The 27,983-nt window shown below is 40.5% G+C and overlaps 1 protein-coding gene across 1 annotated transcript; it reads right to left on the reverse strand.

Annotated features, from left to right (window-relative positions):
* Positions 1 to 1,070: 1,070 nt before the first annotated feature.
* Positions 1,071 to 27,973, reverse strand: LOC134652698 (translocation protein SEC62). Its single transcript, XM_063507861.1, has 8 exons — positions 27,811 to 27,973; positions 20,710 to 20,836; positions 17,078 to 17,211; positions 14,709 to 14,819; positions 12,612 to 12,820; positions 10,078 to 10,264; positions 7,730 to 7,914; positions 1,071 to 1,197 (listed from the first exon to the last, which is right to left on the reverse strand). The coding sequence occupies exons 1-8, from the start codon at positions 27,844 to 27,846 to the stop codon at positions 1,071 to 1,073; spliced, it is 1,116 nt and encodes a 371-aa protein (XP_063363931.1). The 5' UTR covers positions 27,847 to 27,973.
* Between the last annotated feature and the right edge of the window lie 10 nt (positions 27,974 to 27,983).

The following is a 27,983-nucleotide window of genomic DNA, read 5'->3' on the forward strand; positions in this document are numbered from 1 at the left end:
GTCAAATGACTGCCAAATTTAGGGTAAATTTCTCGATATACGTAGAGCCGAGTGCACTGGCTTGTTAATATAACTCAAATTTGTTTCTAATCAAAGCGTTATTTATGGCAGAAGAGATGTAGTCCGAGTTTGACAACTGAAGATTGAATTGTCAAACGTAAACTTTTGACAACCAGGCTACCGTGATGATCGAAAGTTCACTATCTGTCCTATTATTATATTCAAGCGATACAGCCAAATAGAAGAACGGGCGACCTAAGTGGTTCGCAACCCTCTAAATTACCGGACAATGTCAACTTCATCAGCTGTCAAAATCAAAGTACATAAATTCCTTTGAACGCCACGCCTTTCATGTGCAGCGCGTCATCGTGAACCTTGTTGGAATGCACGAAGCATAAGACTAGGAATCCTCTAGACGGAGTTTAGAGCAATTATTTCATGAAACCGATGCTGCCAAAAATACTAGGGTGCGGGGGACGAGGTGAGCGAGTCCCGTGCCGTGATTGGTCCGTTCAAAGACACAGACGTCACACAAAGACACTTTGACTCGAAAATGGAGTAAAACTACCGTATATTTGTGGCAGAGGGGGTAGCGCTACTATGCTCAGTCTGGAGGATGTCTTGTCTGTGGCACGAAGGTTTGGGCGGTCGAAGGATCTACACGTCTTCCTACCTGTGAACAAGCCTTTGTTTCTAGTCTAAAGTTATAGTTTGTAGCTTTCTAATAGACCCCGAAGGCTAATCCTATTGTCTATTGTTCAGTAAAACCGCACGTGCTACTTACCTGCAAAAAAGGGTCCTAATTATTCTATTTGGCACCTGAGCGCGGGCTAGTCCAACGCTCAAAAAACCAGTGTAGGTGCGCTCTCCGATAACGCGCCTTTGTTACGCATCTCGATGACACATTTTAGACTGGTTCTGTAGCGTTCGACTCGCCGGCACTCAGTAACCGAAGTACCGATTTTTTATGCAGGTGGTTGTGGCACGTGGCACGAGCGGTTTTTCTTAACAATAGACAATAGGATTAGCCTTCGGGGTCTATTAGAAAGCTACAAACTATACGTGCCGTGTTACTGTTCCTCCTTGTCATCGAGGTCCTGAGGGTCCACCATCTCAAAGTCGCGGTCGGTCGACGACCGCTGGCTGTTTTCGCTCTCCGACTCGGACTGTTTCTCGCCCGGCGAGGGTGCCTCCTCTCTGGAAACAAGAGATATTCAATATTAGTGTAAAAGACAGGTCGAAATATTCCTTTTCTCCAATATGCTCGGAAATGTTCACCTTATTGTAGCAAAAATAGTACCGGAAGTACTTCTTTATTGTCAAACTCTAATTTAATAGTACATTATTGTCGAGGTTCGGAAGTAGCTACTTGCAGGCTGAGGATTCGTTTTAAACGGACGACCTTGGGAGTCCGTTTAATTGAATCCGAAGCCAGCAAGTAGCCTTCCAGCCGAGTCATATATAGTGCTTTTCTCAAAAATGGTGCAAGAAATAGAAATATTTTACAGAACTTACAGAAGCAACGTTCTAATTTTCCATTAATTTTCACAGAAAAAAATACAACCATTAAAAAAATTAGCTTGCCGCCTTTAAAAAAAAAGAAGTGTATTTTTCTGCTGAAACTACGCCAACCTATTTGAGATACCTAAATAGTCGCGGTACCAACATTAAGCCTGTAACAGACTATCGCACCGCACCGCGACCTTGGAGCGTCGCACCCATAAGTGAGAGCGAGAAAGAGATATCTGTTTCTCGCTCTCACTTATGGGTGCGACGCTCCAAGGTCGCGGTGCGGTGCGATAGTCTATTATAGGCTTTATAATAATAAGTGCTGATCATCTGTTTGGCTGTTTAAGGGACCTAAGCCTTCATTTGATATGGCCATTTGAAGTTTTAAAAAGTTTGGAACTCGTTAAATAATGGAATTTGTATGCGACATTGCAGTCCCGAAATCGAGACTGCAATGTTTTTAACTTTTTAATTTTTTGTATTGTATGATATTTTTTAACCGGCAACGTCGACTTTGCCGTCCATTTTTGAGAAAAAAAATAAAACTATCGCTGTCCTGTTCTAGCGGACGGGAAGTAAAAAAACACTACAGTAATAACTTATTACTGTAGTGTTTTTTACTTTTTAAAAATAAAAAACGCAAACAGCTAGCCGCGGGCCGCGTCTACACGACCCGATCAGCTATCATTTCAAGCTATAGGATAGAGTGAGATAGTAATATAAACGACCTTACATGTCTCGTTCTTACAAGACCGTTGTGCTCGTGTATGATCGTGCGAATACTGCTTAATAAAATCAAAGATTATTTTTATATTTTTTTAAGGATCTCATCCGTGTTCATAAAGCTTATATTGTACAATTATAGTTTGACATAGACAGAGAGAATCATACTATCTTTGTCTTACACCAGTACTAGAACCCAAAAGAAAAGGATGAGTATAGTTTTTTTTTTGTTCTTATTTACTGACAATTTGGTTTGACCAACTATATTTTCAATGAACGAATATTGAATGGTACTGAATGGCAGAATAAGTTTGTGCCTTTAACTTTTAAAAATAAATTAAAGAGGGAAATTGTTTTTGACGTTTTTGATGTAAAGTTTCGATTTGAGTGATGCTCGATGCTTAAATAATTATTTCTCAAACATGCACTGAAATGTCGTCGCTCCGGGCGTTATATCAGGCTTCGAAGTATCACGTTTAGGGCGGAGCAACTCCAGAGAACTGTAAAGGAATTTCATACGAAATTGAAGGCCTAGGCCGGGAAGTAATTTTTTTTTAAATTCTAATGTAAACATGGAGTCTGTGTCCATAAACAGGCTAAACAGCCGAATTATATTTTTTTTTTAATATTTTTAGTGAATAAATGGTTATCGGACCAAAATATCCGTGTTAACGCCTGTTATACACGAACGTACTGATATTAAGAATACGAATCTGTATGATTCAATGTGTTGATGAATAAATTTAAAATTTTGTCTATACGTAATTCATCAGAGACCATAGACAATATTTAAAATCCTCTGCATTTATTTTATTTATAGAAATTGAGATTCTTATTATCAGATTGTGTATAATGGCCCTAATAAGGTCTATTCGAACACACGCAAAATACGGACGACTTCCGTAAAAAAAAAACAATTATGGCGGGATTGGAAGGAAAATTAAAAAACTTTTGTTGTGAAGTTAGATTTTTATTATAAAGATTATAAATTTTTTTTTTTTTTTTTGAGTGGTGTATTTTTTTATTTCATTGCATGTTTGAGAAAAGCACTATACATGCCTAGCCGTGAAAAGGTCTTGCCGGCTTCGTATCACTATCCGGCCTCCCTACGGTCGGCCGGCTATACCTACTCACCCGGCAAGCCCTTCTTTCCCGGCGTCTGCAGTAATGTACTATTATTTTACTTTATTTCCTCGCATGTTTTGGAGAAAAGCACTATATATGCCTCGGCAGGAATAGCAATTCGTGGATTCGTCTTCTTTGTCGAAAATCATCCACGAATTGCCCTTTCCCGGCCTCTGCAATAATGTACTATTAACAAATATGTAAATTGTAGGAATAAATCTACATTTAACTTAAGCACCATGCCTTGTGTTACGCGTTGTTGTGTGAATTTTTGGTAGATTGGAATCTTGTAGATCTGATATGTATGTAATTGTGCATGTAATACATTATCTACAATGTAACAATATTGTCGACTTGTACACTTGTAAAGTTTTTTGTTATAGGGCCCAGATGTCACGTAAAATGTTTGTAGAGATTTTTTGGAAGTAAAGCATTTTAATTTATTTAGAAATGTAACATTTCTGTATAACACTGTGGCCGAATATTCGGTATTTGGCCAAGACGTACCGTGGCAGACATTCGTGGCATCTCTCATTTGTATTAACAAATGCTGGGCGATCGGTAACAACGTCGATCGAAGTAGGAGGTATAAGTACAGTAGAGTCCGGTTATATTACGTCGTACTAACCGGACGTCGTACAAAACGAACTGCCAATTTTAATATTTTTTTAAACAAAATAATTACGTCATTTTGTATTTATTAATACTTATGCGACAATCAAAGAAAAAAAAAGATTTCCTTTAGAATATTTATTCCTTTAGAATATTTATTTACGTCAGTATTACAGCACTTTGTCTTAAATGGAGAGACTTGTGTGTTTAGAAGAAGCCACTTTTTAAAGGTACGCGTAGTCAATTCACTCGTCATCCGCAAATTACTCGAATCCCGTAAAATAAAAAGTCGTAATTCTTGGGGATCTAATCCAGCTGACGTTGTTTTATCACACAGTTCCTATGGCCATCTTCTGTGTCCATAGATCAGCTCGAAGGTACCTACCAAAATATTGCATTGTACCCAACTTATGTACATAATTAATGTATGTGAAGTTTAAGCTCAATTGAATAATGGGAATTGGGTTTTATTTAGTTTGCAAGATTACGAAAAGTCACATGTCTATTTCAGCTTGCTGCGTATAGGCAAAAGGGGGAGGGGAGCTTCTTACCAACTATTTATTTGTAAAAACTACGTCGCTCGTCGTTGTAACCGGACTTGACGGACGGATTTTGAGTCAATTTCCGTCGTTAAAAGCGATCGGTCGTTATAAGCGGAGTCGTAATAAACGGTTGTACTTTCATAGTAGCTCATTTTTTATAATTTATAATTTGACGATGCGTGTTGCGGATGACATATGTGACAAAATGCATTTTAATTTGACGAAACCTGAGGTGGATGAGCTTTCTGTATGATGACGAAGCCTGCGCTGTGGATCCTATGCTACCTATGCTGTTATTATTATGTTGGTTTAATTTTCAGCTTCATTCAAAAACTGATAGCAAAGTTGCATTTTATTCACATGTAATCAAATGCAAATTTTGAGTTGTTTTCTTATGTTGCTAGTAGAATTGACTTTTAAATGATAATTTTGAATGATAAATATTTAATAACATACATTTGGATTTGATTTTGTTTGATATCTTACAGTCAATATTTTCTTCGGGTTGGTGTGGTGAAAATGTTTGTGTTTCACTCGGGGGCAAATTTTGTTTAACCGCTCGTGCTTTGAAACGCTCGCAACGCTCGAGATCCCATTTTTCGAATCTTTCGCTTGCTCGGGTATCAATATTAGCACGAGCGGTTAACCTTTTCGACGCCGTGTCAAACACAAAAGCTGTCACGCTGACGCCACGTCACCGAAGTGTCAAAACTGAAATTGAACTTTATGCATATGCACGTAGGTCTATGTTGCTCTGTGGTCTGTGACCGATTAATCGGTCTTTGGCGTTGAACCTACGGTGCGGATATATCAGTCATTGGCGTCCAAAAGGTTAAACAACAACTACCCCCTTGTAAAACAAATAACTAATGTACATACTTGGCATGCACCGAAAACTCCAGGAAGAGCTATTGGTCAATGAAACACCTGATGAAGGGAGACCTACCTCTGTCACTCAAGCGTAGGCTCATGGACATGTGTAGTAAGGCGGCCAGGGGGCCTCCAACACTAATCGATGTGACTGGACAGTATTATTATACTGTCCAGTCACATCATCATGTCATGTCTGTATTATTGGACAGTATTCTGACGAGTGGTATGGTTGTGTTCGGTAGAGTTTACTGAGTACGAAATGAGAACTCGTCACTTTCTAAGACTGTGGAGGGGATAACTGTGACGTCACAAAGATGGCGGTCCCGGGTTTCAAAGTTTAGATAATTACTCGGCAAGTTCTTATCAGATTTTAAAAAATGAGGTGTCCTATGAAAGCTGATAAAATGTAGAATAAAACATGCCATGTAACTAAAAGTGTAATTTCATTAATTATTTTTTTATTTACAAAAATCCGAAAACATAACATTTGTCTTCTTTTTGTAGCCCAAAAAACACAATGACAACGGCCACTTAGATGAAAATTGTGTCATATAAATCATTTAGGTACATTAATACGCTATACGATACTTCTTGAATTTTGTGAATCGGATAATAAATAAGCAAGCTACGATGATTTTACCGCGGGCGCGGCGTATCTCGCGGCGCGCGCTCGGGTACTAATGGGCGCGGCCGCGACTGAGGACGCTGTAGTGTATAGTTTGTAGCTTTCTAGTAGACCCCAAAGGCTTATCCTATTGTCTATTGTTCAGTAAAACCGCACGTGCTACTTACCTGCAAAAAAGGGTCCTAATTATTCTATTTGGCACCTGAGCGCGGGCTAGTCCAACGCTCAAAAAACCAGTGTAGGTGCGCTCTCCGATAACGCGCCTTTGTTACGCATCTCGATGACACATTTTAGACTGGTTCTGTAGCGTTCGACTCGCCGGCACTCAGTAACCGAAGTACCGATTTTTTATGCAGGTGGTTGTGGCACGTGGCACGAGCGGTTTTTCTTAACAATAGACAATAGGATTAGCCTTCGGGGTCTATTAGAAAGCTACAAACTATACAGTGGGCTGCCGCTCGGCGCGCACGATTGTAGTGTCACATGGCGCTCGCGCAAAATTTAAAATACACAATGGCTTCGAAACTTACTTCCGCGAGAATCAGACATGCTATCTTCGGATAAAAAATGTATGTTTACGTAATCAACGTTTGTAATTCTTACATATTTATCTTAAAAACAATAAATCAGTGGGTATAGGTATAACAACTTGTCAAGTGATAACCCCGTGCCGACGCTCACAGCTCGGTCATAAAACTGCGGCGCGCAAAGGAGATTCACGGTTCGTGCGCGGTTATAAGTTTCAATTTTGCTTGCGGGCGGCGATATATGTGTAATTTTATACCTAAACCTGACTTTTGTGAAGGAGTGAATTTTCTGTACGGTAGTACTATTAGTTATTCTGTGCCCACGAGTCTAAACGGGAACCCGGCAGGCCTCGTCGGCGATGGCGGGATAACTTGGACTCCTTGAGAGACTGGCCAGATATTGCACTAAATAGAGACGAGTGGAGGAAGAGGGGGGAGGCCTTTGCCCAGCAGTGGGACACAGTGGGCTCTTTATAATACTAGTGGCTCTGTGAGCTGTAGACCTCGCGAGCAGAGCTTAAAACTGAATAAATGTATGGCAAAAATATTTATTAAAATATAGGTATAGTACATGTAAAATAAACAAAAAATTAAAAACTACATAAAGCTACAAACAAAAATTAAACGAATACGCTTAACCCGCGCTTGATAAATAAAAAATACAAAATTTTTAATTTTTTCAAAATAAAAAATAAAATAAAAAACAACTACTTATACGAAATTTAAGTATAAAAAAATACAAAAAGTTATGTAGCAGTACACAATTACTGGGGATGGAACCAGGGACCTGCCGATGCAAACAAAAAAAGCGAACGTTTGCAAAATACGCCATTATAGTTCTTACTAAAGCTGACGAAATTTAGCTACTCATTCTGGAGTAAAAACTAAATATCTAAATACCGCCAAAATCAGCGATACAAATTTTCTGAATTTTTGGCCATTTAATCTATAAACATATCTCAAAAAGAAAAAACTCTTATGATACCGATACGACTATTTGTTTAGGCGGGAGCTATCACAACTCCGCCATTTTGTAAAAATTTCCAAAAACCGGATCGACAAAAATTTTTTATTTAGTCATAGAATTCGGTCACAAAATTTCACGAAAATCGGTTAAGAATTGCGACCTGTAGAGGAGAACATCCGGACATACAAAAGCAAAATGCCCGAGTCAAAACGTAGACCTTCGCTACGCTTCGGTCAATAATATAACATACTTGGTATCGGTGGGCTCGCCGCAGGCCGACGGCGCCTCGCTGTCGGCCTTGCCGGGCAGTAAAGGCGCCTTTTCCTCTTCGTCATCGGACAGCTTGTCTTTCTTGCGTTTCTTCTTTTTAGATGACTTGTCACTCTCCGAGCCGGGGCCGCGGTATTCGTACTGAAAATATACATTTTCTCAAAAATGGACGGCAAAGTCGACGTTGCCGGTTAAAAAATAGGTCGCGAAGTGCGTAGTTTATGGTCATTCAAAAAATTAAAAAGTTAAAAACATTGCAGTCTCGATTTCGGGACTGCAATGTCGCATACAAATTCCATTATTTAACGAGTTCCAAACTTTTTAAAACTTTAAATGGCCATATCAAATGAAGGCATAGGTCCCTTAAACAGCCAAACAGATGATCAGCACTTATTATTATAAAGCCTATAACAGACTATCGCACCGCACCGCGACCTTGGAGCGTCGCACCCATAAGTGAGAGCGAGAAACAGATATCTCTTTCTCGCTCTCACTTATGGGTGCGACGCTCCAAGGTCGCGGTGCGGTGCGATAGTCTGTTACAGGCTTAATGTTGGTACCGCGACTATTTAGGTGTCTCAAATAGGTAGGAGAAAAATACTTCTTTTTTTTTAAGGCGGCAAGCATATCTTTTTAATGGTTTTACTTTTTTATGTGAAAATTAGAACGTTGCTTTCGAAAAATATTTCTATTTCTTGCACCATTTTTGAGAAAAGCACTATATATGACTCGGTTGGAAGGCTACTTGCTGGCTTCGGATTCAATTAAACGGACTCCCAAGGTCGTCCGTTTAAAACGAATCCTCAGCCAGCAAGTAGCTACTTCCGAACCTCGACAATAATGTACTATTATTTTAATACTAGACTCTGACCAGGCGTCTCACTCCGCGATTTCGTCGCTTTGCTACAGGTAGCTAAAAGTACATCCCCAATTTTGGGGAAAGCCATAAGCCGCGCGTGGCGCTGTCGCCACCTAGCGGCCATATCTGTGCTGATCGTAACAGACGCGTTTTGTTAGATAGTGAGTCTTCTGTACTTAGTACTATTATTTATTCTGTGCTCTGACTCTGATTTTTCAGACGAAAGGAGTGCCTGGCGTCCGTTGGCTTGGGTGGACGATATTCGGAAGATTGCGGGTCACTTCTGGATGAGATTAGCTCAGGACCGGGACAAGGGGCGTTCTAGAAGAGAGGGCTATGCTCAGCAGTGGGCGATAAAAGGCTGATATGATGATGACTGGACTCTGACCGCTCTAACTTTGCACAAACTTGGCAGTACCAACGTATACATATCCCTATAGACGTCATACTTGACGTAGCACTTGGCTTGAAACCTTAGCGTAATCAGACTCTAAAAATAATGTAAATGGACGCCAAGAAAGCTTAATGATTACACTGCATACGTAATAGGGTCCCGTTTTTACCCTTTGGGTACGGAACCCTAACTAGTGCCCACGCCAATTCCTGGGATTAGTTGCCAAGCGGACCCCAGGCCCCCATGAGCCGTGGCAAATTGCCGGGACAACGCGAGGAAGATGATGATGATTAATATGTAGTTTGATTTATTTCATTGGCGACGAGTAAATAAACATACAGTAAAAATGTCTGGAGTTTGAAGCACGGGAACTGAAATTTTTATACAGAGAGATTGGACATGTATTTTGCGGCTAATAATGTGAAAAGTTACAAGAAACTTACTGCGCTTATTTCGGTGATGAGTGAAGATATTTATGGGCTGTTACTAGTGTCGGTAGAAACTCGAGTTCTTTGTAGAACTTGAAGAACGCAGCTCGTTTTTACGAGACTGCGCTTAAAAAACTTCCGGGTCTTTTAAGTTAACTCCCGAGTCGGGTCCTTTGTCTCGGGAGTTCTCTGAAAAGGACCGAGTCTCTACAAAAAATTCGTGTCTCTATCAAGTTGAAAAGAACTTTAGTTTAGACTTATTATAAGAGTCTGTAAAACTGAGTCGAGTCTTGAAGCAGAGGACTTTAAGGACTCGAGTCCTACTTAACACTAGTTGTTACTGCTGTCAGCTTTTTTGCCAGTCCCGCACAGCCGAATGATTTGTTCTATGATCGCGCGGTCACTATTTTATCGCAACGTTTGCAACCAAAATCGTCTGTTAAGGCTGAAACGTACAAATTTAGATAGTGGCCAGGAACCCACCTTATACAGCGGCCAGAAGGAGGCGAAGAACCCACGTCCTCGGTCAGGTTGGGTAGCAGCCAGAGATGGTGCCGCGACAACGTTAGCAGCCACACTAGACAGTACACCACGAGCACGGCCAGCTATGATCAGGAACCCACCTTATACAGCGGCCAGAAGGAGGCGAAGAACCCCACGTCCTCGGTCAGGTTGGGTAGCAGCCAGAGATGGTGCCGCGACAACGTTAGCAGCCACACTAGACAGAACACCACGACGCGCAGTACGGCCAGAGCGATGATAAGCACCAGAAACGCGGCGGCCGCGATCGATAAGTAGTATACGCCTTTTCTGAAATACCAAAAAGAACATGAATTAATCAATTGTTCCGCTCACCGCTGTCTGGGAGAGATCGCTCTTTAATTTGAATTATTGTCCATTTTATTTGTTGTCCTTGTCTCGTGTCCTATACAACATATTTAGTATCTCACCTGACAGTAGCGGGCCACAGCGGGAACATGCACACGCCGATGGTCCCGAACACGACTAGCGCGCCGCACACCCAGTAGTACCACGGCATGGGGTCGTACATCTCTCTCACTCTTTATGTCCTTGTCTTGTGTCCTATACAACATATTTAGTATCTCACCTGACAGTAGCGGGCCACAGCAGGAACATGCACACGCCGATGGTCCCGAACACGACCAGCGCGCCGCACACCCAGTAGTACCACGGCATGGGGTCGTACATCTCTCTCACTCTTTATGTCCTTGTCTCGTGTCCTATACAACATATTTAGTATCTCACCTGACAGTAGCGGGCCACAGCGGGAACATGCACACGCCGATGGTCCCGAACACGACCAGCGCGCCGCACACCCAGTAGTACCACGGCATGGGGTCGTACATCTCTCTCTCTTTGTGGTCCTTGTCTTGTGTCCTATACAACATATTTAGTATCTCACCTGACAGTAGCGGGCCACAGCGGGAACATGCACACGCCGATGGTCCTGAACACGACCAGCGCGCCGCACACCCAGTAGTACCACGGCATGGGGTCGTACATCTCTCTCTCTCTATGTTGTCCTTGTATTGTGTCCTATACAACATATTTAGTATCTCACCTGACAGTAGCGGGCCACAGCGGGAACATGCACACGCCGATGGTCCCAAACACGACCAGCGCGCCGCACACCCAGTAGTACCACGGCATGGGGTCGTACATCTCTCTCACTCTTTATGTCCTTGTCTCCTGTCCTATACAACATATTTAGTATCTCACCTGACAGTAGCGGGCCACAGCGGGAACATGCACACGCCGATGGTCCCGAACACGACCAGCGCGCCGCACACCCAGTAGTACCACGGCATGGGGTCGTACATCTCTCTCACTCTTTATGTCCTTGTCTCGTGTCCTATACAACATATTTAGTATCTCACCTGACAGTAGCGGGCCACAGCGGGAACATGCACACGCCGATGGTCCCGAACACGACCAGCGCGCCGCACACCCAGTAGTACCACGGCATGGGGTCGTACATCTCTCTCACTCTTTATGTCCTTGTCTCGTGTCCTATACAACATATTTAGTATCTCACCTGACAGTAGCGGGCCACAGCGGGAACATGCACACGCCGATGGTCCCGAACACGACTAGCGCGCCGCACACCCAGTAGTACCACGGCATGGGGTCGTACATCTCTCTCACTCTTTATGTCCTTGTCTAGTGTCCTATACAACATATTTAGTATCTCACCTGACAGTAGCGGGCCACAGCGGGAACATGCACACGCCGATGGTCCCAAACACGACCAGCGCGCCGCACACCCAGTAGTACCACGGCATGGGGTCGTACATCTCTCTCACTCTTTATGTCCTTGTCTCGTGTCCTATACAACATATTTAGTATCTCACCTGACAGTAGCGGGCCACAGCGGGAACATGCACACGGCGATGGTCCCGAACACGACCAGCGCGCCGCACACCCAGTAGTACCACGGCATGGGGTCGTACATCTCTCTCACTCTTTATGTCCTTGTCTCGTGTCCTATACAACATATTTAGTATCTCACCTGACAGTAGCGGGCCACAGCGGGAACATGCACACGCCGATGGTCCCGAACACGACCAGCGCGCCGCACACCCAGTAGTACCACGGCATGGGGTCGTACATCTCTCTCTTTGTGGTCCTTGTCTCGTGTCCTATACAACATATTTAGTATCTCACCTGACAGTAGCGGGCCACAGCGGGAACATGCACACGCCGATGGTCCCGAACACGACCAGCGCGCCGCACACCCAGTAGTACCACGGCATGGGGTCGTACATCTCTCTCTTTGTTGTCCTTGTCTCGTGTCCTATACAACATATTTAGTATCTCACCTGACAGTAGCGGGCCACAGCGGGAACATGCACACGCCGATGGTCCCGAACACGACCAGCGCGCCGCACACCCAGTAGTACCACGGCATGGGGTCGTACATCTCTCTCTCTCTATGTTGTCCTTGTATTGTGTCCTATACAACATATTTAGTATCTCACCTGACAGTAGCGGGCCACAGCGGGAACATGCACACGCCGATGGTCCCAAACACGACCAGCGCGCCGCACACCCAGTAGTACCACGGCATGGGGTCGTACATCTCTCTCACTCTTTATGTCCTTGTCTCCTGTCCTATACAACATATTTAGTATCTCACCTGACAGTAGCGGGCCACAGCGGGAACATGCACACGCCGATGGTCCCGAACACGACCAGCGCGCCGCACACCCAGTAGTACCACGGCATGGGGTCGTATATCCATACGTAGGCGTCCAAAGTGTCCAGGAAAACTTGCTCCATGTGCATTTCTAGCCGGATCTTGCGTTTCTTCTTCTCTTTCTCTTTGTTGTCCTTGTCTTTTGTGTCCTGCAGAACAGATCAATGTATTTCTTAATAAAAATTTCATGGATTTTTGTTAGAAGAATAAAAAGTTATGTCCAACCACGTGTATGGCATCGTTCCACAATGTGCTACGAGCGTAGCTTAGCGTGATCAGAGTATTAACTAGAACTATAGAAATATAGAAGAAGATAATTAATAATACATAATATATTATATAGCAAGCTTTGGGACAAACTGAAGGGCGCGGGTGTACCGGCTGAATGTATATCTATATTATCTATCCTGATGTACTGGTACGGTCATCAACAGAATCAGGTGAGGTGGGGCTCGGCTTTGTCACACTCGTATGGCATGGAATGTGGTGTGAGGCAGGGGGGACTTACGTCTCCTCTGCTTTTCAACCTATATATCAATACCTCATAGGCGAGCTCAGCAACGCTCATACAGGCTGTCATATAGACAATGCGTGTGTTAACAATATCAGCTATGCGGATGATATGGTGTTGTTGGGGCCGTCGGTGAGGTCAATCCGAGAACTCGTCGCTATTTGTGAAGCCTATGCGACGGAACACGGGCTCAGATATAACTGTGATAAGAGTGAAGTGCTTGTTTTTAAGAGCGGTAAAATAAAGCCGATGAATGTTCCGCCCATTAAGTTGAACTGCAGCGCACTTCAGGTGGTGACTAAATTTAAATATTTAGGTCATGTAGTCACCGAAGACTTGAAAGATGACAGTGACCTTGAAAGGGAGCGCAGAGCATTGGCAGTCAGGGGTAACATGGTTGCTCGCAGATTTGCTCGATGCTCTAAGCCGGTTAAAGTGGCACTTTTTAAGGCATATTGCTAATCTTTTTACGCGAGCAGTCTGTGGGTGACATACACCCGTAAGGCTGCCAATGTTCTGCGCATCCAATACAACAACATTTTCTGTAGCGCATCAGGTATGTCCGCGGAGGCGCATACGGACGGGTTCCACGCCATCATCCGCAAGAAAGTGGCCTCCTTGCTCAGTCGCGTTCGAAGCAGCAGCAACAGCATCCTGGGACTGTTTGCGTATAGGTTTGACTGCCCCATTTATAACAAATAGAGGCAAACAATGCTCGGGCTTGTGTAAAATATATTAATTTATTTAGTTGTTATTTTAATTGTTATTAGTTTTTACTTTTTTGTATACTAACATAGACTAAGGCATTGTTACTAACAACTTTTTATGGGCCACAGGCCTGAAATAAAGGAATATTTAATTTATTTATTTATTTAATAATTATAGTAATAATTCTTCTACATGATAAATAAAACTGTGTATAAGTAAAAAAAAGATAATAGATAATAATGAACTATAAAAAGACAATAAGTAGTTAATACTATTACTTAAACATAGAAAACAACACGTTATTTTAATTTGTTGTTTTTACCGCAGTAGAAATACAGTCAACAGCAGAAGTTGCTAAGCGGGTGAGGTGTTCAAAATTACCTCGACGCGCTCTTATTCTCACCTTGTGTTTGTGCACCTTATGTATGAGTATGTACCTATAGTTATACAGGGTGCTTCCTGTAACAGGAGCAATAAATTAAACTAAAGACTGTACTCCTCAAACTGACCAACATTTGTTCAGAGACTTTTAAAAATTATGAATCCTTTAGACTTCCTCTTTTTCATACAAAATAAATATTGCCTTCAATGTACGCTGACATCAGTGTGTTTGACGTTGCTTGTCACGCTTTAAACATAACAAAATTTGCAATACATTGCGTCTTAGAATAAACTTTAAAGTGTAATAAAAATCAAAATATGAGTTATTTTCAAAAGTTGCTGAACAAATGTTGGTCAGTTTGAGGAGTACAGTCTTTAGTTTAATTTATTGCTCCTGTTACAGGAAGCACCCTGTATAATATCATTGTATATCTTACCTTTCCCTCACTCGCGCTGACCTGACTCTTCTCGTCCTTTTCATCGCCACTCTTGTTTTTATCTGCGTCCTTTTTCTTCTTGCCTTTTAACTCCTGTTCGCTCACTGGTACCTAAAATAATTATGAATTTAAATATTTTTAATTATCAGAGGCAACTAACTATTCCACATAGAGAAAGATCATAAAATTTGAATAGGTACACACTTATTGCCAATTTTAACTTGAAATTTGCACAGAGCTATCATGTGGAAGATAAAAAACTTGACCAAAAATGTACAGTCTTTTACGGCAGCTGCTAAGCTTTAGATCATTGGTCGGCAACCTTTTAGCAACCAATAGTAGTTAACGAAGTTGACGCGGGCCGTACTTTGTTAATATTTATGACATTACCAGACATTGTCGTTTGTCAATATTACATACAAAATAGCCAGGGAGGCTCGCGGGCCGCAAGGGACAGGTTCACGGGCCGCAGGTTGCCGACCGCTGCTTTAGATGCCAGACGTATAGTATTAACAAAATTTAACAAATACAGTCGAAGAGGTCATTTACCTAAAAAAATCTGAAGATTTAATGGCTTCGGAGAATTTTATACGTGATAGCACAGAATAAATAATACTACTAGGTACAGAAGATTTACTCTCTAACAAAACGCGTCTATTATGACAGATATGACCGATAGGTGGCGCAAGCGCGAGCAAGCGTCCGTTCCGTAGCGGTGCGCTACAACTACTATGGCTAGACACCAGAATTGGTGTGGGCCGCATGTACTTGTAGGTACTTAATTGTAGCGATTCGACGAAATCGCGGAGTGAGCCAAGTCTGGTGATAGTAGACATTGAGCTGAGATTTTATTTAGCTTTTGCCATGTTGCGCATATTGAGTGGTACTCATTTCTTTTACTAACAAGGAGATTTACTATAAAATATTTACAAAGTATAATAATTAAAACTTTCGCGTTTTGAACACATATTAACTCACATTTATAGACGGGTCTAACGCGAAATTTATTCCATTACAAACGTCAGTTAGCCGCGACCATGACCAGTGAAACCTGTGTCGAAACCACAGAACATATTAAAGGGTTAGAATGGCTATCGCACACAGTTAGTATCGAAACCTGTGTCGCCGCTCGTTCCTCTCCACATTCACATACTAACACTCGCGCAACGGTAGTAAAAACTAGCTAGCGCCTTGTGTGCGTGGTGAATGGATACGCCTCCTTTAGACAGATTTGATGTCTGGCTTCTTAATCTGAACGTTATTGTGGCGCAAAAGGCACATGCCTTTACAAGTAAACATTTACTTCGTTTTCGGTCAACGCGGGCGAGTAGCATGCGAGCGTTTGCTCAAAACCGGTAAATAAAGGTAATGGAATAAATTTCGCATTACACCCGTCTATAAATGTGAGTTTCTTAGCCCTGTTTGAGTTTGTGCAGCAGGATTCTTGCACGTCGCCAATTTTGACGACAAATAGATTCAGCGGTTTAAATGTGAAGAGGTAACAGACAGACAGAAGGATCTTACCTTCTTAGCCCTGTGGAAGAGATTGTGCAGCAGCATCTGGTGCAAGTAGTCTGTGACCTCGAGTCGCGTTGTAAAGATGGGATTCTGGCCCGTCGCCAATTTTGACGACAGATAGGTTCAGCGGTTTAAATGTGAAGAGGTAACAGACAGACAGACAGACAGAAGGATCTTACCTTCTTAGCCCTGTGGAAGAGTTTGTGCAGCAGCATCTGGTGCAAGTAGTCTGTGACCTCGAGCCGCGTTGTAAAGATGGGATTCTGGCCCGTCGCCAATTTTGACGACAGATAGGTTCACCTGTTTAAATGTGAAGAGGTAACAGACAGACAGACAGAAGGATCTTACCTTCTTAGCCCTGTGGAAGAGTTTGTGCAGCAGCATCTGGTGCAAGTAGTCTGTGACCTCGAGCCGCGTTGTAAAGATGGGATTCTGGCCCGTCGCCAATTTTGACGACAGATAGGTTCAGCGGTTTAAGTGTGAAGAGGTAACAGACAGACAGACAGAAGGATCTTACCTTCTTAGCCCTGTGGAAGAGTTTGTGCAGCAGCATCTGGTGCAAGTAGTCTGTGACCTCGAGCCGCGTTGTAAAGATGGGATTCTGGCCCGTCGCCAATTTTGACGACAGATAGGTTCACCTGTTTAAATGTGAAGAGGTAACAGACAGACAGACAGAAGGATCTTACCTTCTTAGCCCTGTGGAAGAGATTGTGCAGCAGCATCTGGTGCAAGTAGTCTGTGACCTCGAGCCGCGTTGTAAAGATGGGATTCTGGCCCGTCGCCAATTTTGACGACAGATAGGTTCAGCGGTTTAAGTGTGAAGAGGTAACAGACCGACAGAAGGATCTTACCTTCTTAGCCCTGTGGAAGAGTTTGTGCAGCAGCATCTGGTGCAAGTAGTCTGTGACCTCGAGTCGCGTTGTAAAGATGGGATTTTTGCCCGTCGCCCATTTTGAGGTCAGAAGCGCGTCCACGGCTTTCACTCCTGAAAAGATATTCGTGTTATTAGTAAGATCACAGAATAAATAATAGTACTAGGTACAGAAGATTAACTCTAGCAAAACGCGTCTATTACGACAGATATGACCGCTAGGTGGCGCAAGCGTGAGCAGGCGTCTGTTCCGTAGCGGTGCGCGGCAACTACTACGGCATAGACACCACAGTTGGTGTGGGCCGCATGTACTTGTAGGTACTTGTAGCGACGCGACGAAATCGCTGAGTGAGCTACGCCTGGTAAGATGTATTCTGGTAATTCCAAATCACTTCCGCTTTGTAACATGATAGACTTATGAGTGATTATTGAATTTTACGCAATAAGTTTTTGCCTTGAGCATAGTTGGTTAGTTGCCAAGCGGACCCCAGGCTCCCATGAGCCGTGGCAAAATGCCGGGACAACGCAAGGAAGATGATGATACTTGGTTATGAGGTACCTAAATAAAAAAATACAAAGTGCATTTATATAATTTTTCTAAGATTTCGTAGATTTTGGATACGCCAAAGCTAATCTTCTATTTTCCTATCTTATCTTATTGGTGTCGGAAATGAAACATGGAAAGGATACACCGATTTTAAGTATATTAGTTTGTCAAAGTACTGTCTCACTTCAAACATAGACAGAGAGAATCATACTATTACTAGCACCCAAAAAGAAAAGGATAAGTATAGTTTTTTTATGTTCTTATATTTACTGACCAATTTGGTTTGACCAACTGTACATCAAAATTGACAGTTATTCAAATAAGCCGCGACCGACATTTGTCGCCACAGCGCACAATGATTACATTAAACTTCCTAACATTTTTCAACAAACAATTTCAAAACTAGAGCAAATCCGACCGCTCCACAACCACATGGAGAATTGAAACAGGGGCGCGTGTTATTAAACATTTGCTCCGACAGTCGATAAGATGTGTCCAATCGATTCGATCTGTGCTTCTAATATCGATACCTAGGTATAATAAAAGATAAATGGCTGTAACATACAGGCAGACGGATGTATGGCGAAACTATAAGGGTTCCGATTTTGCCATTTTTGCTACGGAACCCTAAAAAGTGGACCACAAAATTTTGATGATCAGATGATCTAAAAGGAATGGATGGACGTAATGGGGTCGGCCGGTCGAAGTATTTAGCAGATAGCGCCATCATAGCTTGCCCTGTCAATCCCTAGAATTGTGTCAAATTTTTATTTTTCTAATGCACTGGACGTCAAAGGACAATTTGAAGTTGTTGAAACCTAATTACCTACCTACTGCATTTAACCGAATTATTTATAAACTTCAATATTAAATGTTATTTTCACATCAGCAGCTCGAACAAGGGTACTTTGCTAACTAAAAACAGTGAGCAAAATCGCACTCAGTGAGCAAAATGCGATTTTGCTCACTGTTTTTAAGTAGCAAAGTTTTGTTCGAGCTGCCGAGGTGAAAACTTAATTGTTGGTATATCTTAAGAAAACATGAGTGAATAGGTAAGTGATGGAGAAGGAATACATTTTTCGGGTTCTCTAATATGTTCTCACTGCTGAGGTGAAAAGTTTTGTGAACTACACGAGATCAAAGTTATTTATATCTCGTGCGCTTTTGAGTCCCTTACTACGCTCAAGATTCTAAATTAGATTCATTCGCTACGCTCGTGAATCTAGTATAGAATCTTTCGCTTGCACGGGACTCAAAATAAGCACTCGAAGAAATATCAAACTTTGATCTCTTGTTGTACAAATAACTATTTCATTATTATTTACCTACCATCGATACTCGAATCGGGTTAATCGACAGGCATTAGTTAAAACGCAGTTCCATTAAAGAACTGTCAAAAATATACAATGTGTATTTACACTTAATAATAATTGTAATAAGCCGGTATAACTCTTTCTCTGTTTTTACACACTTTTATTTAGCTTCACTGCGTATTTATGTTTCTTTGTATATGTGTAATATATGTTTGATTTTAATCTTGTAACTTCTACTTCCTGGGCCCATTTCTCAAAAGCTTGTAATACAAGCGGATGTCACTTTTTGACAGCTTTTGTTAGAAAGGGACTTCCACTTGTACTACAAGTTACAAGCTTTTGAGAAACGGGCCCCAGATATCTGATTCAGTAAAATTGAAGTAGGTACTTCCGTAACGACGTTGACGAGATCTTTGAAAATTAAACTGATTTTGTACAAAATTATCATGCATGTAACTTTACACTTTCTATGATGTCATTTTTATTACCTACTTTATCTGATGTACTTTTTTTTGTGATTGAAGTTTTGGAATTTTATTTATTTGTTGACATGTCCCGCTGTTATTTTATAATTTTATTACGTGTATGTATTAGTTTTCTAACACAATATCATATTGTTATAGAAATAAATAAATGAAATGAATGAAATGTCGACGACAACAATGCAATAATATGCTAACATGGAGCTGATCTGATGATGCAGTCGGAAGGTAACCAAAACAACTCGACGGAACACAAATTAACACATCCAGTTTAGGGTCATTAGAAAGGTCTCGAAAAGTACTTGATAAATATGTATAATTGCATAATATATGATGCATCGGTCACGGATATATAATGATTAGGAAAGCAAAAAATAAAGCATTCCGTTCAATTAAACATACGAATGAGCTGGACTCATTCGATACGGACGATAATAGTAAGATGAGTAAGATCAAAAAACATCAAGTGAACTGAAAGACACGTCCCGTCTTTCTTTAGTAACAAAAAATAGAAAAATAAATTTACGAATGAAACGAGTGGTGTTTCTATTTCGGGAGTCGTAAGCATGGGTGCATTTTCAGATTAGCTACGAAGTTTAAAAAGGATTCTGTGACACAGTTTAACATGACACGAGGCAGCGATTAGACAGTCGCCATCAGATATATCGGAGCGGCCAAGGCCTTCATAAGAACTGAACAAGCACTCTAACGCCTTGACAATAGAGGCGTGCTCAGATATTTGCGAGCACCTTAGGCGCTCCGATATATCTGATATCTGATAGTGACTGTACAGAAAATTTTAAGAAAATATCAAGCAGTAAATGGTTAAGTAGATACGAAGAATCAAGGTTTTAGGTTTTTAAACTTTAATTACATTAAAAAAAATTCGCAGTCAACCTACGTTCGTACATTTCCGTGAAAATACGATGGAAAATAATTGGGGCTCATTTAGAAGGTGCGAGAACTCGTATGCGACTTTCATTACATTGCGTCATTTGATCGGTCTGCTGGATTGATGTCAGTAATGTCACCTCAATAGTCCGCAATGTAACTAAAATCGTAAACGAGTTCGCGCGCCGTCTAAATAAGCCCTCATGAATTTGCACTACATCTGTACAATATTACTTACCTGAATAGCAAGTGTACCTAGTAAAGTACTTTAATGAGAATAAAAAAAATAGCCTATGGCAGCATGGTTTTTCTCTGGACTCTTCAAATTTGTCGGGTTCTTAAGTTCCACGGTGTATGACAATTGAGTATGTTAACATACCAGTGAAGTATTCCACATGATGGTTCAGGAACTTGGTCTTCTTGGTGGGCACGTTGGCCTTCAGCCACTTGGCCACGGAGTACTCCTCGCGCGTCGGCTTTTCTGACTCGGGGGGCTCCCCGTATTCCTGGAATGGAAATACTTGGTTTGTACAAGACACACGCCTCGGCCCCGTAACACACACTCAAGGGACCCACTGATTAACAGTCCGCCGGACGGTATCAGCCTGTCAGTTAGAACAAAAAGTTGACAGTTCCAAACAACTGACAGGCCGATATCGTCCGGCGGACTGTTAATCAGTGTGGGCCCCTTCAGAGCCAGCTTGACGCTGACGCCGACCGCTATACATTAGCTAACACAAATGTATATTGAGGCATTGAGCTGTAAAATTGCATGGCCATATTATGAATTAATTCATTCATTAAGTGTCCAGGCAATGTTGCAATGTTGCAGCTGGGTGTACGTCGGTCGGCGTCACGTCAAGCGTGCACGCTCAGCGCGCGCGTTCCGTGGCCCTATGATAAAGACATTTTGTTATTCAGAACAGTAGGCTTAATAGTACATGAACAGTATGTCGCGAGCGAGATAGCCTACTCGTCCCTCGTAATTTACATGGTCTGAAAAAGACAGGCTAACTCGAGCGCGAGATACATTCGCGGAACTCCTGTGCTAAGCTAAGGCTATTGACTTTTGTGAAAAGGCGGTCAAATAGATACGCTTGAAACATTAGGAAAAAAAAAACTCGTAGATAAAGGTGTGGTATTCTAATAACTAATAATAGTGACAGTGTTAACTTTACAGACCTTATAGTATATTACAATAAACAAAATTTCGTCAAGGTTACGTTATCTAATATGTATAATGATAAAGTCAAATTTATAATACGGTTAGTAAATCGCATTAATAGGATAAGTAATTTGTTAACCGATATTATAAAGTCCTGACATTGTACAGATGGAAGAAGCAAAATATTAGTTGTTCATGGATATTCTCCTCTAAACATCATTCTTTCTGACACAGTGAAAATACATCCTCTACTTTAGGTCCGTTTCAAACCGACCGAACACAAAACTAACTTACTAACCAATATTAACGAATAACCGTCGCAAACTTAATTCTAATCTGCACGTCATCAAACTTAATTGAAATATTTGAAATTGAGTCTTATCACAACATGTGTAAAGTTTAATATTCTACTTTCAAGACGATCTAAACGCGTAGCTTAAACAAAAAACCCGACAAATAAAATTGAGTCATATCACTACGCAAATAGAGTTCAACTTTAGTTACAGTTCGGGTGTTCCACTTGCCTACTTGATAGTTGGATAAGCATACTAATGAAACGGTTCAGGTGTGTATCACGATCATTGTCATGGTCAGATATTTAAGTAACAGTTACGACTGTGTTACTGTTATAAGGTAATAGTGTAATTAATTGACTAACTAAAAAGGGAAAGTAATGTTTTTAGAAGCAATCCGTCAGTGCCGCTTACGAACATTAATCTTTATGTTTGTAAGTGAATGTTGATGTACGTAAATGATTAACCAGGTTTGTTTTAATAACTTTACAATTGTAATTACCATGTCACCTGTATCAACATCAACTGTTAAAATCAATAAGAACAGTAAAGTCGTCCTTTTACATATTATAATATCTGGGTGATTTCCCTGAGATAAGACCTAGCCAGATTTTTCTGAATGTTTCGCCCCCCAAACCCCCATATAGCAAATTTCATCGAAATCGTTAGAGCCGTTTCCGAGATCCCCGAAATATATATATAAATAAATATACAATAATTGCTCGTTTAAAGGTATTAGATATGTAATAATACTAAAAATCAAAATACTCTATGTATTAGCTTACTGATTGCTTTTATATTTATTTAAGTTTAAGTTCAAGAGGGTGATTTTAGTTATTCGAGGGTTAAAGTAACAAGGAAAATAAGCCAGATTACAATAGAAGGGGTCATCCATTAATTACGTCACACGTTTAGAGGGAGGGCGGGGGTCAAGAAAATGTGACATGTTGTGACATGGGGGAGGGGGGGGAGTCACAAACATTGTGATGTCACTTTAAACTTCATCAGTAACCGAAAATTAATTTATATTTTTTTATTCGCTGTACAGTTAAATAATGAGATTTTGGATGTAACTTTCGTTGTGTTATAAAATTACTAATATTTATATATCAAAAATATTTTTTTATTAAAAAAAATAATGCCGATTTAATATTGTCAATTTCGTTGAAAACAAATTTGCCTAAAATGTGACCTCTCACCAAGGGGGGAGGGGTTTGCAAAATGTGACCAAGTGTGACAAGGAGGGGGGGAGGGGTAAAAAAACCTAGAAATTCGTGTGACGTAATTAATGGATGATCCCGAAAAAGATATCTACTCTATACAGGTCGCTACTATACTAGAATTCTCCACACATTCTCACAAACTTACACATCTTGACACAAACACAAAAAACAGAAATACATAAACTTAGACTTTACAACAACTTTTTATCAAGTAGCCCATCACACAAGCACTCATTCCGCAACGCAGGGGTGTTAAACATTTATAAAAATATAAAATAAAGCCGGACACTCACATACCACCGTTTAACCATCGCGAGCTTTCACGACCGCTCTCAAGCGCGTTAACTGTGATACTAGTCTAGAGTGGCTGGTGAAAGTACGGAAAGTGGGACATAAAGCCGCTAAGACATGTAGGCGCTTTGAATTGGCGCATAGCGGTCCTGATTTGTCTTTATTTTATTGGACGGAGACATATTAGTTAGAATTGGTTCGGAAAGAGAAGAGTCGTGAAATGTATGGGGCTCAATACATTTCACGTCTCTTCTCTTTCCGCACAGACTCTAAAAGTGTTACTCTTGTAATTTTTTTATTATCAGTATCACATGATTCGATTCGTTTAGATTAGTGTTGGTAAGAACTCGTGTCCCTCGAGTCTATATTTGAAAAACTCGACTCGTTTTTACGAGGCTCTGAGCTTTGAGATTCCATAGCGTGACGTGACGTACGCGTTTGCGTTATGTCATTTTGTAAGGGATTTTGAGTTTCCAAAACGTCCCGCTTGGCGCGCTGTTCAAAATCCCATACAAAAATAGACATTATGCGAACGCTCGTTACGCTATCGAATGAAATTTATTTACACTAGGGGTTCTGTACACAAATCATACAATAACGCATGTTGATTTAGATAAAACCACGATAAAACCTGCAAAATAGTTTATGGAATCTTTATTAAAACCGGCCAAGTGCGAGTCGGACTCGCGCACGGGGGGTTCCGCACCATCAACAAAAAATAGAGCAAAAAAATCGTGTTTGTTGTATGGGAGCCCCGCTTAAATATTTATTTTATTTTATTTTTAGTATTTGTTGTTATAGCGGCAACAGAGATACATCATTTGTGAAAATTTCAACTGCCTAGCTATCGCGGTTCATGCGATACAGCCTGGTGACAGACGGACGGAAGGACAGTGAAGTCTTAGTAATAGGGTCCCGTTTTTTACCCTTTGGGTACGGAACCCTAAAAAGAATGCAAAAAACGACTCGACTTACTACTTTGATGCGTGACCACTGACCGTGACCACATGACAAGAAAAGTCCTAGAACTTGAACCGAAACCAGGGCATAAGGAAGATCTGAACTTACACGGATGACAGTCATAAATAAAAAATACAAGCCTTCTCACAACCTTCAACAAGCCTTCTTGAGCTTACTGTGGAACTTAGTCAATCTGTGTAAGAATGTCCTATAATATTTATTTATCTATAAAACACCAAGAGGCGACCCAGAAAAGACCACTCTAGAGATTAAGGATTAGGAGAGCCGACTCCAAATAAGGATGGGAGTAAGGGTGATGCGTGTTGTCGAATGTGGATCTCTATAAAGCAGCGGTCGGCAACCTGCGGCCCGTGAATCTGTCACTTGCGGCCCGCGAGCCTCCCTGGCTATTTTGTATGTAATATTGACAAACGACAATGTCTGATAGTCATAAATATTAACAAAGTACGGCCCGCGTCAACTTCGTTAACTACTATGTGGCCCTTGGCTGTTAAAAGGTTGTCGACTACTGCTATAAACTACTATAAAGCACAGTAAACACCTGCTAGCCAACCTTGAGTTCTGTGTGCAACCACCCTTAAAATTGATTGCACTAATGCGCGCGTTACACATATTGGCCGAGCTGATTACTCTGATAAGAATTGTTACCTACATTGTATGCATGCTGTATGCTGTATATTAACTTTGTTAGTAAACATGACACTACACACGTGTTAGTTTACAGATAACAATTAATGCATGCTATTATATCACACGGAAGCTGAATGATAAAAGGAAATTCTATCAATTTGAAATCATTTCTTTCCTTAATAACGAAAACATATTAGTTACAGGTATAAAAAGTTACAATCGGAAATAAATCGCTTTTTTTTACAGATTACTTACGCGATATTGAAAGGTTTCGGTCTGTGGATCTAATCCACAAGTGGGTCTATACTATAAAATTACAAGCTACATGCGAAAACTTTTTTTCCTCACTGCGCTCAAAGATCATATTTAATATGTAATAATTTTGCTCAGTTTTCTAGGATCAGTATGCTTGTTTGACGTCATGTCAATGATTTAATGAGATAATCTCTTCTTACTAAGTAATATCTGGGCGACTGAGCTTTGCTCGGAAAATATATAAAAAAAACTCAAAATGTGCGTTTTCCCAGAGACTTTGCCAGAGGCCCAGAGATAAAACCTAGCTAGATCGATTTTTTGCCCCCAAAAACCCCTATACTTATAGCAAATTTCATCGAAATCAGATGAGCCGTGGCCGAGATCCCCGAAATATACATATAAATAAATAAACAATTGCTCGTTTTAAGGTATTAGATAGAATATCTGGAGAAATCCTTTCACCTCCGAAAACCCCCATATAGCAAATTTCATTCATACAAGACTTGCTTGTTTAAAGGTATAAGATATAAAGCATTTAAAATATGTACACAGATTATTTTTTACATTCATTCATTCAGTCTATTTGTGTTAGATTCGGTGAATTAACTTGTATCTATGAACAAAGTACTTATTTCATGGTTAGTGACCACTAACTGATCAGTATCATTACTTGTACTTCCATTACTTCCAACCTTGCGTAACAGTTGTTATTAAGGTAAATCTACAGGTAAAACTCATAAAACGCATGACAAAACGTACTATGTCGGCAATCACCAACACACGTTTATTTTAACTGAAATGCCTAAACTACTTTAAACTTCAGTTTTCGGCGTAATAATTATCTAGATTTTTTAGTCTAAGGTTTTTATGGTAAAATTTAGGAGTATTACATACTTAACAAATTTGTCCGATAAAAATGTGCATAGCGTTTACTACAGCGAAGTTCTTTCTTATGCTAACATAACTAAGCAAACACCTGGACCTCATAGCTCAAACACACCAAAGTGGTTTCCACCAATTTTTTATTTAGATTTATACATTTGTGATCCTACCATATCAAGTTATCATTTATCACATTTTAATTGGTAAGTTGTTAGTTTAAACCCACATAGACCTTTAAATCCAAATAACCATAATTTTCTAAAATTGTAATGTTAATTTAATATGGTTTTCCCCCAAAGGTCAATGTGGCTAATTCCTTCGTAGCAGTCCACAAGCGTTTATTTCTTTCAATCGTAGGAAAAAAAACCATTTGCTTTTGATTGCTGAAACTAAAAGCGATCAATGCTTTGTCGATAAATTTACCAATTTTGTTTGTTGTTCGAGAAAAACACTAATGGATGTATTAGCCACATTGACCTTAGTGAAATAATTCAAACTGGCAAACTAACCCAATAGGCACATAATATATACCAAACACAGCAACACATCAATATATTTTCTCTCTCTGCACCAATTGAAGGTATCTCTGTTTGGCCCTATGGTTGACTGGTAGAGAATGTCATTTGGCATTAAGTCTGCCATTTGTACATTGTTGTATATATTTTGTGCAATAAAGTTTAAATAAATAAATAAACACATCATGTAGTCAGCTGTAGAGGTACCACCCCTGCATAGAGAAGAATTATATTTGATTCTAAGACAGACTATGTTGTAATACCTTTCCCAAAACACTAACCCCCTTATTCATTAAACTTTACAAGCCACAATTAGTTAATTTATGTTTTTTTTATCCCTTCCTTACAAAAACACAAGTTTAAAACAGATTAAGCCAAGAAACGAATAAGCTCAGGGCTTCCCAAACTGTGTGTTGCAGCAACCTAGGGTGCCGTAGACAGTAGATAGCCAAACCGTGAGGCAATCCACCTCACCATGTTACCTATTTCGAAGAGCCAAGTTAGGTTATAATTTTAAACTTACAAGTGCGCTGCAGACTGAAAAAGGTTGGGAACCCCTGTATAGCTAATTGAAGCTTGTAACATGTTTATAAATAACACAATAATACTACAACACAAGTTCTTATAGTTCTTTGCTGCAAAGTGGTGTTCTAGACACAGAAAACAAAACACAGTGCAGTGAAACCGTGAGGAAATGTAAACAAACATATATCTAACCTTCTTTCGCTGGAATGGAACAAAACAAAGTAACATTAATTAAATTAATTGAAACGTGCATGAAATTGCTACATCCTACTTTACCATAAAAATCAAATGAAAACTTTAAATTTCTTGTCTAAACATACAATAAACATGCCATACTAACACAAGCAACCAAATTTATGTGATGTTTTATGATGCAAGCAAGCTTCAGAAAGTCAATAATAGACTCAGAATTAGTTATTTTATATGGGCTTTAAACTAAAGCAACACAATGAAATCACGGAGAATATAAATAACATGGGTTTCTAATGGAGTGCGGTGAGCGTGAATGTACATAAAATATAGAATGCGTCATTGAAAATGACACGCACGTGAAAAATATGCGACGCAAAAGCCTAAATTGAACGGAGATTCTCGAGACGTTGGGATAACAGGGAGTATCTTCTGGCACCGGGAAATCACGCGTAAGTACACAAAAACGTAGGCAAATCACCACAGAGAATACTTGAACTCTGTACGAGCATAGTAATGTTGAAATCATACCTCTTTACGTTTTTTGGTTTTTCTTTTGTCTGCCATGGTAAATTAAATTTGTCAACGTTGCAATGCGTGTCAATATGTGGAAATGTTGCTTATTTCGATTTTCTTTATCGTACTGACGGCGACCGATTGTTTGACAGTTCCACGACAGATCGACGAAACCACGGCAGTCGGCA

This window comes from Cydia amplana, chromosome 12 (assembly GCF_948474715.1).
Source record: "Cydia amplana chromosome 12, ilCydAmpl1.1, whole genome shotgun sequence".
Lineage (NCBI taxonomy): Eukaryota > Metazoa > Arthropoda > Insecta > Lepidoptera > Tortricidae > Cydia > Cydia amplana.

What these genes read in the sequence shown, in the direction of transcription:
- LOC134652698 (XM_063507861.1), bottom strand. Translation starts at nt 27,846, where the DNA reads ATGGCAGACAAAAGAAAAACCAAAAAACGTAAAGAG. An exon ending in AAACCAAAAAACGTAAAGAG is followed by an intron (nt 20,837 to 27,810) that starts GTATGATTTCAA and finishes TTTCCATTCCAG; the next exon opens with GAATACGGGGAGCCCCCCGA. An exon ending in CTGTGGCCCGCTACTGTCAG is followed by an intron (nt 10,265 to 12,611) that starts GTGAGATACTAA and finishes TTGGTATTTCAG; the next exon opens with AAAAGGCGTATACTACTTAT.